The sequence below is a fragment of the Labeo rohita genome, unplaced genomic scaffold (genome assembly GCF_022985175.1).
Source record: "Labeo rohita strain BAU-BD-2019 unplaced genomic scaffold, IGBB_LRoh.1.0 scaffold_76, whole genome shotgun sequence".
In the NCBI taxonomy this organism is placed as follows: Eukaryota; Metazoa; Chordata; class Actinopteri; order Cypriniformes; family Cyprinidae; genus Labeo; species Labeo rohita.
This window is the reverse complement of record NW_026129700.1, coordinates 261116-275075: the sequence shown is the minus strand read 5'-3', so window position 1 is coordinate 275075 and position 13960 is coordinate 261116. Positions and strand designations below refer to the sequence as shown.

The window sequence follows — 13960 nt, the reverse complement described above, 5'->3', positions numbered from 1 at the left end:
TATGTTGCATTCGCCCCCAAATAAATTAAATTTGTCTTGTATTTTGTCCATGTGTTCTTGCTTAATAATAAATGTTCTTCTTCTGATTATTGCTGTTGATGCTAGTAATTCTGTATGTGTTTTTATAAGTTCCAGTCCATTTCAAACTAGCAATATAATAATTTTTAAACAATAGTTGACTTAAATAAAATAACCCAGCATGTTTGGTAAAATCATTTAACCCAACCAGCTGGGTTAAAAAAAACCAACATGTGTTCTAAGATTTACCTAGTGCTGGGTTGCCAAATAACCCAAATTGGGTTGTTTTTAACTTAGCATTTTTAGAGTGTTCCAGGCAAGTTATTAGACAACATATAACCCTGAAAACCCCTGATCCTGAAAACATTTTGCTCAATAAACAGTTTTTGATAGAGTAATAATATCCTGGGAACAACTAGGTCAATCTAATTAGGATTTAAACTGACTTTGCATGAAGGTCGTAGATTGTGACTACAGATTTTTCTTCTGTCAACATGCAAAGTAACACGTCAGCCCTATATACATCAAAACCACTTTGTTGCAGTGCTTGCTGGCATGCCAGGAGGAGTTGACATGCACTTATTGCAGATTTTGAGAGCACACAGCTGTTCAAAGAAAAACACAAATGTCATTTGGGAATATCTGACACTGTCAGGCTGAAAGCCTTAAACGTTCCTCACCCTTTAATGCCTGTGATGAGGAAGATGAGGTTGCCGTTGATCTTGGTGCAATTGACAAACTTCTCAATGTTGCTGGAGTCTACAGTTTGAGCCGTTTGGAGACTGCCAGTACCTATACCATCACACACTGAACACCACATACAAAGACAAATGTATAGTTATTTACCTAAAAAAGTGTAGAGGTTATTTGCTGTTTTTTTCAATAAACATTGTAAAACAGGTAAATTCCTTGTTCTTTACTTTTTGGACAGATGTCAGTGCATGGAATGCACATCTTGATGTGATTTTCTTCCACCTCCATCTTGTTGCTTGGACAGGCTCTGACACAAGAGCTGTGATCCACCACAAAGTTATCTATGTCAAAGAACAACAGAGCTTAGTTGCTTTCTTGTTTTAAAGGGACAGTTTAGCCAATCTGTCTTCATTTAATCACCTTCAAAATAGATTAATCAATGCATGCTTAATCAGTGTAACTTACGTGGGCATTTCTTGACACAGAAAGCTCCATAGGTGTATTTGGCATTGGGATTGTGCTCGAGCTGGAAGGTTGTTGGATTGTAGACGAACGGCTGAGGACATTGTGTCACACAGGCCCCGCTGTCATTAAAGTTGGTACAAGCCTGAGAATAAAAAAAAGAGTCATGTAAGTATGTGGTCGATCGACAAAACATGACTATAATGGACAGACGCCTCTGCAGAGCTGTCAGTGTTTTCAACACATATAACAGTACAACATCACCATGAAACTACTTTAAAAACGAAGTGTGCAGGCATTTGCCATTACATTTATTACACTATTAAATCATACAGAATGAGATGTTGACATACGAAGCAGTCTGTGTCTTTGGGTCCAAAACAGCCTCCTGCACATTCACGGTGGCAGCAGTTACTGACGTACGGACCAAAACAGCGTCCATCACACTGCTCTGCACACACCGTCTTTGTCACTGTAACCGCAAAGACAAAAGTGAAGCTCTCTCCGATTCCAAATTTGTGGACTTTTTATGACTTTTCTGTAAATATGTCAAAAGTCACCAGGACAAAGCAAAAACCTTTAATCTATTATTTGCCAGACAAACTGCACACCCCCCACCCCATCATTGGTGACACTCTACAGAGCTGGATTGTCTTTAATTATACCTAATTATGTATTGAAAACTGAACCTGCCATCCCCTACCGTCCCTCTCTTTGTATCTGCCACCCACTCTGCACACCCATGCGTGCATCACCACAGGTTGTGCCACAAGCACCATAGAAGATCACAGTGTTCCCAAGAGCTTTTCACTCTCACTTCAGAATGTTTTTACATTGCAGACAGAACACATTTAGTTTCAATGACTGAAACTCTGTTTTTATGTCTCAAACTTTGACACACAGTATTATTTCTTTATTTGTCTGCAACATAAAAAGACAAAAAAATTAAAGGATTAGTTCATTTCCAGAATAAAAATTTTCTGATCATTTACTCACCCCTATTTCATCCAATATGTTTATGTCTTTCTTTCTTTGGTTGAAAAGAAATTAAGGTTTTTGAGGAAAACATTGCAGGATTTTTTCTCCGTATAGTGGACTTCAGTAGTGCCCAACAGGTTGAAGGTCCAACTCAAACACAACTATTAAAAATGGTTCAAACATTCACTGATGCTCCAGAAGGAAACACAATGCATTAACAGCCAAGGGGTGAAAACTTTTTGAATTTGAAGATCAAGGTGAATTGTACTTAATTTGTTTTCCAGGAAGCACGCAAGTATCTTCTGTTGCTTCCAAAAAGCAGAACTAAATGGAAAAAAGATATTTCAGCAAAATAAGAATTTGGACATCTTCATCCTGTTAGAAAGTTTCCTGGCTTCTAATGCTTTCTGGAGCATCAGGTTTGAGCCTTTTTAAATAAATGTGTTTGAGTCCCTTAATTCCTCAGTGTGAAAAGATGGATCTCAGAATCATACAGTCACTGCTGGAAAGGGTTCAAATATGCAAAAGATACCGGAAAACTGAAGAATCTGCAGGACATGGAGGATTTTTCTGAAGAGCAGTGCTTAGTTTAACTGTTCAGAATAAACAAGGGACTCGTGAACAACCATCACAAACAAAAAAACAGTCGTAGATCATCCAGGTAACTACAAACGGTATAAAAAAAAACAAGGGTTACTTTTGAAGGGGGTTATTTTAATCATTTTAGCTATTTTTTGTCTTGTGGACTATATGTAAACATCTTTTATGTAAAATATTTTACTCAGGACAGCACTAAATAAAAATTAACATGCTTTTTGTATGATCTCACTTATTTTGCTAAAATTATTCACATTTTCACAGATTCCACAATGGGTTCCCAAACCTCGCATACCACTGTAAATTTTATTTTTTATATAATTTTAATCGTGCATGGATCATGCAGAGCCCTTTGAAGCTGCACTGAAACTGCAATTCGAACCTTATATGGAGAAAAGTCCTGGAATGTTTTTCTCAAAAACCATATTTCTTTTTGGCTGAAGAAAGGTAAAAAGGGGTGAGTAAATTATCAGGAAACTGTTATTCTGGAAGTGAACTAATCCTTTAACTTCTTAATTAACAACATACGAATTGTTCAGCTAACAAAATGTCCTTCTGAAAGAAGATTTTAGTAGTAAATGGCATCTGTTTTGCTCACGATTTTGAAGCATTTTAACTTTTGACAACCATTTGTAAGGTGAAGAAGTCTTGTATTATCCCTTAATTATGAGAAAATTATCACAAAGATATGACTCCTTTCTCTCTGAGCTAGGTTACAACTATTATTATAATTATGCTGAAGCAATGTACAGTATGAGAAAAATAATGTGCTTTTTAAAGTTTAATTCATATAAATGTATTCTAGCAGATGAATTATACACTTGTAAATGAGTATAATATAGCCATTTTAACATGAAGAAGAACTTCTGGTATTAATGTCATTAATTATATCTAGGAACAAGAAAGACATATTCGAATTGAACTATATATACATTAATTTATTCATTGTTTAGATTTTATTCCATTTGAATGCATTATAATGGTTGTAATTTATGACAGTATAAGTTGATATGTTACTATGAAATTATAAAAAGTTGAAAAGCGTTTAAAGATTACATATTAATGGCTTGCATTTTATCTGTATAGTTATGCAAGTTAAATAATAAAGCATGATACTCACAGCTTTGGCACTGATCTTCCTGGGGGCCCCAACAGCGGCCATTACAGGAGCGATGACACCTTCTGCCTGTGAAATACATCTTAACTTTAATTCTAAACAGTAGCATGCTTCAATGTACTGTCGGATTTGTCTCATACAATGTTCCCACTTAGTTTCCCCAATCACCTTCACCGATTAGATGTAATTGACTGCTTTGTAATTACTGAGAGAGCCTGACTGAGAGGGACTCTACAATATCATTACAGTTAAGAATGATTACTTTAAAGAAATCCTGCAATTTTAGGTTGTAAAAAGATCACAAACCTTGCAAACTATTCGCAAAAGCATATGGCTATGTTCAAAAACTTTGTTAGGGTGAACACTTAATGCAATGAGACAGTGAAATTGGCAGTTTGTATGTGTTTGCATTAATATGATTATAAATCTTCATATTATAGCATGCAAATGCAATTTTTGAAAGGACACAATACAATTTCAGTCTATTTATGAAAATCATGAATTATTATAGCCTGGTTTGAATCATTAAAATCATCTAAACACCAGTGATGGGAATAACGGCGTTATAAATAAATAGTGTTACTAACGGCGTTATTCTTTTTTTCCAGTAACGAGTAATTAAAAGAATTACTGTTTCCCCGTTACCGTTATTGACAATGAAATGCGGCGTTACTATCATTTATTATAGTATTATTATAACTGTATTTTTCAGTTCATCTGAACGGATGCACAGCGTACCTGTATTTGACGAACCGTAAACTAGTGTGAAGGGACACGACTAGCCGTCGATACAAAGCAAAAGAGTCTTATATACCATGACATGCTACATGTGAACGATATTCTTTGCTGTATTTTCCTGTCAAAATAACGGAGATCTTTTGGAATTTTCAGCTTCTAAGAACTGCCGGTTTCTCCAGTAGTAGGCAGAACTAATATATCATTGGCTGGTGCTCACCTATTATTGTCCCTGTTCTGATTTTAGCAAATCAGTTCGAGCGAACGCAGACAATGTGATTAACTTTCATGAGCCCAACAGCTCATTATTTTTATTTTTATTTTTTTTCCCCCTTTTTTATGGAAACAATAATTTTTATACAAACAATATCTTAAGCACCACAACCACTCAGTCAATATGACAAATACGCATTCATACATGGTTATTTTAAAGTTCTAATTACTAAAGTTTAAAACAAAATTATCATAATGTTATATTATAACATTTGACTGACTGATGCCAAGTGTACATTCAGATATTTAAAAAACTGGGCCATTAAGCTATATATATCCGGAGAGTAAACAAAAAATTGTATTAATTTAATTTAAATTTCATTTAACATATTTAATATTGGCGGCATCCAAGTTATTGAACTTTTTTTTTTTTTAAAGTAACGCAATAGTTACTTTCCCTGGCAATTACTTTTATAATGATCTAACTCTGCTACTAACTCGGTTACTATTTGTGAGAAGTAACTAGTAACTATAACCAATTACTTTAAAAAAAAAAAAAAAAAAACATGCCCAAACACTGACATGTGTTTCCACTGTTGTTTGAGGGCACGACCAGAAGTTCAGAACGTGGGTTCTTGATGATGTCCTGCCAGTGGATGGTGTCAGCGTGACACAGGAACTTATTCTGATCCACATACACGCCTCCATTCAGGATTTCTACAAGAGTGAGGATTTAAAAAGACGGTGAATTAGAAATCATGAGCACTTTTGAATAAGTGGCAACATTTCTGCCATTTAGCCTATTTCGGAGCACAAACAATGTTACATAAACAATTTATGTGTATATAGAAGACATACAGTTCATTCAGAGGTCACCATAAGGATATAACCCTGACTGCTCTATGATTCCACTTTAAACGATTTATAAAAGAAGTGTAAGGAAAATAATCTCTCTTTTTAGAACAGGATTTAAGAATGAAATCACCCCAATTCCCAAGTTAAGGAGCTTATAAAAGATCAAGCAAGATTATGAGCACATCAATGTGTCTGTAGAGATTGGGAACATATGCTTTATGTGGGGGTAGTATATTTGATTCCGCATCTCTTTCAAATCCCTCCCTCCTGTTACCCTGTAACAAATATGACTAGGTTTAATGCTAGCCCAGAAACCCAGTGCTCCAGTGAACACTGTGTCCTGTAAGCCTGCTTTAAAATATATATATTTATGCAATGTAAGACATCACAAACGCCTGGTTCATAGCCTCAAACAGCCATCTGATGAATGAGATCGTGACTGGTTGTTTAAAATGGGTGAGTATAGTTTCTTTCACTCTTAAAGGAAAACAGACATGAAGTTAATGAAGCAATATTATTATTCAGACTCTGGCTGCTGCTTCATAATCAACTAATGTAACTTTATAAATTACAAAGCTGGACAGGTCTGCTAGAATATTTCATATCTGCACAGGGTTCATATATTGAACCTACACAACTGATTATATTACACTATTAAATATTTCGTTCTCAGTAAACATTATCTAGTGCCTGATTTTTTTCTGCTTTCAATAGCTAAACCCACACAGAATGGATGATATAATGTGTTAAAACAGACCTGAGCATTACAATTTTATTGCTAGTGGGGAATACAATATATATATAAACATGCACACAAACCTAATAGAAATCTATACAGTATTATAGTTTGTTGATCTAAAAATCAAATAAATCAACGCATTTATTCTTCAAGGAAGCATTAAATTGATCATAATATAGAATAATAGATCATAATTAACATGCAATATTAATAATAATAAATGTTTTTTGACCATCAGATCAGCATATTTCAATTAGGATCATGTGACACTGAAGACTGAAGTAACGGCTGTTGAAAATTCAGCTTTGCATCACAGAAATAAATTACATTTTAATATATATTCAAATGGAAAACAGTCATTTTAAATAGTAATAATATTTTACAAAATTACTGTGTGTTTAAATGCAGGCCGGGAGAGCAAAAGATTTAATTAAAGCTCTGTTATGCATGTTTTTGGGGTAAATAAGGTACTAACGTTTAGAGCACTGACCCAGTGACAAGCTAAAGGTCAAATTTTTGCACATTTTCCTGACACTGTATTGTTCAATGTTTAAAAAAACCCTGACTGACCAGCATTGTGAGATTAGCAGGTCTCAGAGCTCTCATCCCTGCATTCAAAATGAACCCGGTCGTGATCAAGGGTATTCAAACATGACAATTTCACTTCCTTTGAGTGAAAGTGAAATATTTAAATTTTCTTTCAGCACTTCCATGATGATGGAAGTGGAGTGTGCAGGGGGAAAGGTTGAGACTGTGAATGGAACAACAGACCATATGAATACATTTTTAAAGAGCCACTTTTGACATTCACAGCTGGAAACCCAGCCTGCATGAGAAACACTTCACGTCATTAACATCTCTTTGATGAATTCATCTGCACACAATTCTTTCGCTAAGAAGGCGGCAGAAAAGCAGGAATCCCTTTAACAACAAATGTAATAAATCTATATTTAAATGAGAATGCTATAAATATGAGAGAATAAGAATGATAAAGTGCCTTTGAAGGAAAATTAAAAGGCGAGAAAAAAAATTGAGCTAATCAAAATGTCTAAAAAAATATATTATGAAGTCATCTGAAGGGCAAGCACTCATCGCACAAAATGCGGTCCTTATCAGCCAGAGAAATTGAGCGACATTATGGCACCCCTCTTAACATTAACTGTCTGCCTCCATCTGTAAACATAACCCAATCAATTCAGTGGCACAAATAAACTTTGGGTCAAAGCTGAGCACAGTGCACCATTTCTATATTAACTGGAAATCACAGAAAAAAATATATAAAAATAAATATATAAACTGAAAAGTCCTTAATACAAACAACAAGCTGCTTAACTTGGTTGTATGAACTATAACCTTTATACTACTGTAAGTCTTGAAGTATTATAAAGCAGAGACCGCAGATTAAAGCAAATGTATTATATTATATTATTTTTCACACCAATACTGAAATATTGTTAATATTATTTATTACACTATAAAATTCTCACAATGCTATTAGTTAACGTACATTTAAATGCCTAGAAATGCATGCAACTTTAAATCTTAATTAAAATAAATACATTTAAAATGTATTTTACTATTAAAATATAATATAATATAATATAATATGATATAATATAATATAATATAATATAATATAATATAATATAATATAATATAATATAATATAATATAATATAATATTCCACAAAAATATTAAGAAGCACAACTGTTTTCAATATTAATACATCATAATTAACATTAATTATTTATAATAATAAATGTTTTTGAGCATCAGATCAGCATATTTGAATGAGGATCATGTGACACTGAAGACTGGAATAACGGCATAATGTTTATTAATAACATTATTTATTACACTATAAAATTCCTAACATACTATTAGTTAATTTACATTTAAATGCCTATGTCATGCAACTTTAAATCTTAATAAAAATTATTATATTTAAAATGTATTTTACCATTAATATATAATATAATATAATATAATATAATATAATATAATATAATATAATATAATATAATATAATATTAATGTTAATTTTGACTGTTACACATGTGTATATAATTTACTGGGTGTTTTAAGGCAAATAAACAAAATCAGAAATTAAAGAACAAGAATAAACTGCATCTACATTTAAATGAATGTTCAGATGTGCCATAACCAATTCATGTTTATAAGACACAAGACAAGCAAAAATATTGTTCATTAACTTTTGTCAGACTATTAAGATGCCTTGTTATGTGATAAAATATGCACCTCATATTGATTTTATTATTTATCTGTTAACATCTGACACAAAATGCAATCATTTTGCGCACAAGAAGCGGAATTCAGTATTAAACCCAAATTAAAACCGTGTCAAAACCACTAACATTTGAGAAATAATCCTCATTTCATTCTGTCTGTGTCCATTTTTACATGGACAAATCGTCTCCAAATGGCAGATTACAATCAGGGTGATGCAAATGAGACTGGAAAATCTAAAGGATGGGTCACCAGTGCAGATATGAAGAAAAGAAACCAGGCAATCAAGAACAGGCGTTCATTCAGAACTCCTTTTTGAATAATATCCTACTCAATTAATCATATTAAAAGAACAAGTTTTCTAATTAATAAAATAAAAAATAATAACAAATTAATAAAAGAACAGAAAAAAAAATCAAATGATGTGAAGTAAAAGCAAAATGTACGATTATTTCTGAAATTTGTCAGTCTATGCTCAATTAAACATTATTTATATTTTGTTTATGCCACGACAACTAAAAACATTTAAAAAAAAAACTGAACTAGAAGCTAGTTTTATCGATTTAGTATAAACATAAGATTCCGTCATTCTACTATGACAAGTAATCTGGTTTTATCCTGCTAGACATTATCATGCAGGGAAAGCGCTTGGATATGAACTACATCATTTCATGAACAATAACGAATATCAATGCATGAATCAAACTCACTTAGAATGACGACAATTTCTGACACTGTCTTCCATGCATCATTTTTTATGTGGACAAAGACAAATCATACAAAACAGTGCAATCGCTCACAGAACCATTAACTTCTCCTGCCTAAACCTGACTACCGCAACTCACAGGAGACAAACGACGCGCCAATAATAAACAATAAACTTTCTCAACTTTGTGCACTACGTGACCATGTTGCAATGACATGTCATATTAAAAATGACAGACTTCTGTTCGCTTTGTCGCTGTCAGTGAACGGCCCTTAATATCCTCCACTGAGGCTTCAGATCATGATCCACAGCCCTCCGCCATTGTGCCACCCGTCTACGTTCATGACGCGTCTCATTATTCAGCCACACAGGGAGGGGAGTTTGGCTGGTGGAGATAGCAGAGCATCCCAGAAATCACAGCCAGCAGCCAGGGTCTCAGGAGGGCAGGCTGGGAGGGTTGGTGGAGCCATGATACGGCTGGAACCTCACAGAGGGTATAGGCACAAGTTCAAATGTGAACTTGACATAGCAACTTTTGTTGTTTTGCCTTCATCAAATGGTGTAGCAAGACATCATGAAACCTGAAGAAACGGCTAAAACCTGTTGCCATTAGAAAAAAGGAAATATGTGAGTCAGTTAAATGTGTTTATGACTAAAACAAGGAGAAAAATATTACAAATATATTGTTTTTCTTACCCAATTGACAGATTTCTTGTTGTTTTAAGAAAAAAAATCTGAAATTTCTCAGAAAACATATTTTGTGTGTCAATCTTGTTTTAAGAATGTTTAGATATTTGTACTGGAAAAAAAAAAAATACTTTTTTAAAAAAATTTTTTTTTTTTTTAATAAAAAAAAAAGTACTGAATAAGAAATATTTTTTACACAATAAATGCATTTAATTTATACTATTTACATTTATGTTTACAGTTGAGGTCAAAAGTTTACATACACCTTGTAGAATCTGCAAAATGTTAAATATTCTACCAAAATAAAAGGGATCATAAAAAAATGTATGCTAGTTTTTAAGAAATTTGAAAAATAAACACATCTTCATTTTATTCAAAAGTTTTCACCCCCCTGGGACTGATGCTGGAACTGAAGCATCAGTGAGTATTTGAGCCTTCTGTAATAGTTGCATATGAGTCCCTCAGTTGTCCTCAGCGTGAAAAGATAGATCTCAAAATCATACAGTCATTGTTGGAAAGGGTTCAAATACACAAAAATGCTGAAAAAAAACAAGGAATGTGTGAGACCTGAAAGATTTTTCTGAAGAACAGCGGGCAGTTTAACTGTTCAAAAAAAAAAAAAAAAAAAAAAAAAAAAAAAATTCACACACAGCTATGGATCGTTGAGGTAACAACAAAGTATTATGAATCAAGCGTATGTAAATTTTTGAACAAGGTAATTTTTATAAATTCAACTATTATTTTCTCTTGTAGACTATATGTAAATGTCTTTAATGTGAAATATCTTATTCAGGTCAGTACTAAATAAAACATAATATTGATTTTGTATGTATGTATTTGGTAGATGGTTTTATCCAAAATTCCATAGGAAATGAACCCATGACATTTTCCTATATCCGTAGTTTTTCGTGTTTACCAATAGACTAACTAAACCTCCTGAAAACAAGATAAATTGACGTGAGAAATACATTGCCTAAGTATATTATTATTCCATTTGCATATTTTTTAAGCATGTTTTAAGCATAAACCTCATTAAATGTTATTTTTATTTTCTAGCAGACAGTTTTGCAATGTAGGCAATAAAAAAATCATTATATATGGCACATTCTTGACTTCCTCTTTATTGTGTGTGTGTGTACTATGAAGAAAAAATGTGAATGCAAAATAAGCTGGTACGTTAGAAACATCCACATTAACGTCACATCATGGTACATTATGGAGTTTTTTTTATGGAGTGTTTTTTATTACATTTTTCCAATGAAGCTGCTGTATGCAAAAAAATAAAAAAAGGTATGCTTTTTATATGTTTTTATTATTATTTTGTAAATATTTACTTTGGCATTTTGTAAGTAAATAAACAACCCCCTCCCTCCTACATTCACCGGTTATCTGCTTCAAGATTTGCTGACATGAGCAGAGTTTCATGGGGGAGTGCTTTTAAAAAGTAAAGCTGTGTTTGAAGCTGTGAGATTCTGTGTAGTTTAAACATTTTGCTGCATAATGATGATACTGGATTCATTATTAATGGAGCTGTTCCTCTCTGAGCCTTCTGAGCAACAGACCGGTGAGACGACATTAGCTCTGCTCTCTTCGTTTCATTTCAGCCTTTTCACACACAAGTTCTAAATTCCCAGAATAACTTGGTCAGCATGAGTTAAGTTTTTATTGCAGCATTACATACAATACTCTGTGAGATATATGCAATTACACGTAAAGCTAATACATTAAATTTTATAACAATGAAGGCAAAATTACTTTAAAGTTGGAGAAATATCAACAGACATAAGCTATTAAATTAGAATGTCAATCAACTTTCTATTAGTCTGTTTATTTCTTCCTATTTATTCATAACATAAAATCTATGGTTAAATGAGGTTTATGTATGTATGAAATAAGGTTTCAATTGTTGACAATGTGTTATTAATGTGTGACAGTGTTATTATACTATCATTGATATACCATTAAAGTTTTATTATTTCAAGTTTTTTTTAGTTTTACTTTTTTTAGTTTTAGTTATTTTAGTATTAACTAAAATATATAATGTTGCCTTGGCCACTTGCTGAAATAAAACACATTTTTAAAATATATTTTATTAAATTTTAAGCACCATTAAATATACACATCAAGCTAAATATGTGATAGTTAAATATGTTAATTTGCATAGCAATGCAAAGAGGTCGCATACCAAATCAAACAAAAAATAAACAAATATTAGCTTTTTTTTCCATTACATTTTTGGATTTACCCTTTAGGTTCTAACCTGTATCTGACTTTCTGAAGCAATGAAGACGTATCTATTTTGTGGTCAATTCAGCCATTGTCATTAATCTCATCCGGCTTACAATAGCTCTATCTATCCAAAGACGGGTAGTGAAATGTTCCCCAGTGCCAAATAACTGTCCAAATTTCTAATACCACACGTCATGTCCTTATTGATTCAGGAGCTGCCAGAAACTTCACAGACTGAGAGTATATTAAAATATTGAATATTTACTTCAACCCCTGCCAGCCTCCTGTACATGTCAAGATGTTAGATGACAAACCGCCAAGATGTTACTCGGCCTGCCTTGGCCGACTTGCAAATTGTAAAATTCAGATCAGATATTTAAAATTCATGTCTACCTGTTCTGGGTGCCCAAACACAGTCTGAAGGGCCTTGAAAGCAAGATGTTTCTAATACTTTAGATTTATATAGGCATTTAGCACCAGCCTGGCTGCCACTATGCAGTCCATAGAATCTGGGTTTGTGCCAATGATCTGCTAACAGGAATGATGCTACTAAAACAATATTAAAATCTATTCTCTTTGAGAACAGAGAATGAAATAAAATATCATGCAATTAATCAAAAAAAGGAGAGATGCTATCCCCTGTTCATATGCTAGATGTGTGTCAAGTTTATGTTTATGTAAAGAGTATTAACAGCTTAAATGCAATCATTATTTAGCATAGCAAATACAACACAATCCAGACCAAAAAACTAAAATGACTGAAGGGTAAATAAGACTAGAACGACCTCCACCTTGAACTGAGGGGTTTGTGCAGCTGTCAGCGTTATCTGGTGAAAAGATGAAACTTTAAAACATGAGCATCGCTGATGTTTAGAAGTGTGTGGGGGGATTTTACATCAATACCACTCATTTAATCAGACATATGTGAACACGCATATAGATGAGGATTCAAACTGAGAGATGAGACTTGTAAACCATCAAGAATCTGTAATGGCTTACAGTAGCGTGGAGAATAAACAGGGCTTAACAATCACTGAGGCAGTAAAGATGTGTCTCTGCACGCTGTCTTGTCCACAAACAAGTTCACTATAATGTATGTTGGCCATGGGGCTTTCATTTAAATGAATGTTGACTGCAACGACAAACACACAGCAATAAATACATGAAAATAAATATTTACCTGTTGTATGCAAAAATCACATAGTCCTGCGATAAAGAAGGAACTGGAGCCTTTCTACAATGTCTGGTTTTAAACACTGTAGCACAGATGTTTTCAATCACTGCTACGAATGTGATATTGGTTTATACAACGGTTTGACGGCACAAGCGTGTAAATAAAAAAAAAGTGACAACAACTGAGTTTCTTTAAAAACCCTATTTTGTGCAAACTACTTCCTTCCATCACAGATTCAAATCTGAAGTTAACAGTTTAACAGCTGAGCCCAAGATTCCATTACTAATTCGAAAGCATCACTTTAAAGCTAGTAACGAAGGAACATTGAGTTGCTTCATTAAAAGCTTATTGTATTACTGTATTAAAAACCCACTATATTATGTAGAGGTGAGTATTATGAGAGAGAGATGGACTGAACGAGTGTGATTACCTGCATCTAATACAGCATTCATTCTTCAGTTTAATCTCATATTCACAATAAAACATTAGTTTGATTGTCCGCTGAGGAA

The 13960-nt window shown here is 33.2% G+C and overlaps 1 protein-coding gene across 1 annotated transcript in view; it reads right to left on the bottom strand.

Moving 5' to 3' along the window:
* Nucleotides 1–13960, bottom strand: part of si:ch73-383l1.1 (receptor tyrosine-protein kinase erbB-4) — a 178018-nt gene that overhangs the window by 51738 nt on the left and 112320 nt on the right. Inside the window, exons 4-9 of the mRNA XM_051104636.1 lie at nucleotides 5396–5530; nucleotides 3869–3934; nucleotides 1527–1645; nucleotides 1177–1318; nucleotides 939–1052; nucleotides 699–825 (exon numbers count right to left, since the gene is read on the bottom strand). Coding sequence (XP_050960593.1) covers nucleotides 699–825; nucleotides 939–1052; nucleotides 1177–1318; nucleotides 1527–1645; nucleotides 3869–3934; nucleotides 5396–5530 — 703 coding nt within the window. The remainder of the gene's footprint in view (nucleotides 1–698; nucleotides 826–938; nucleotides 1053–1176; nucleotides 1319–1526; nucleotides 1646–3868; nucleotides 3935–5395; nucleotides 5531–13960) is intronic.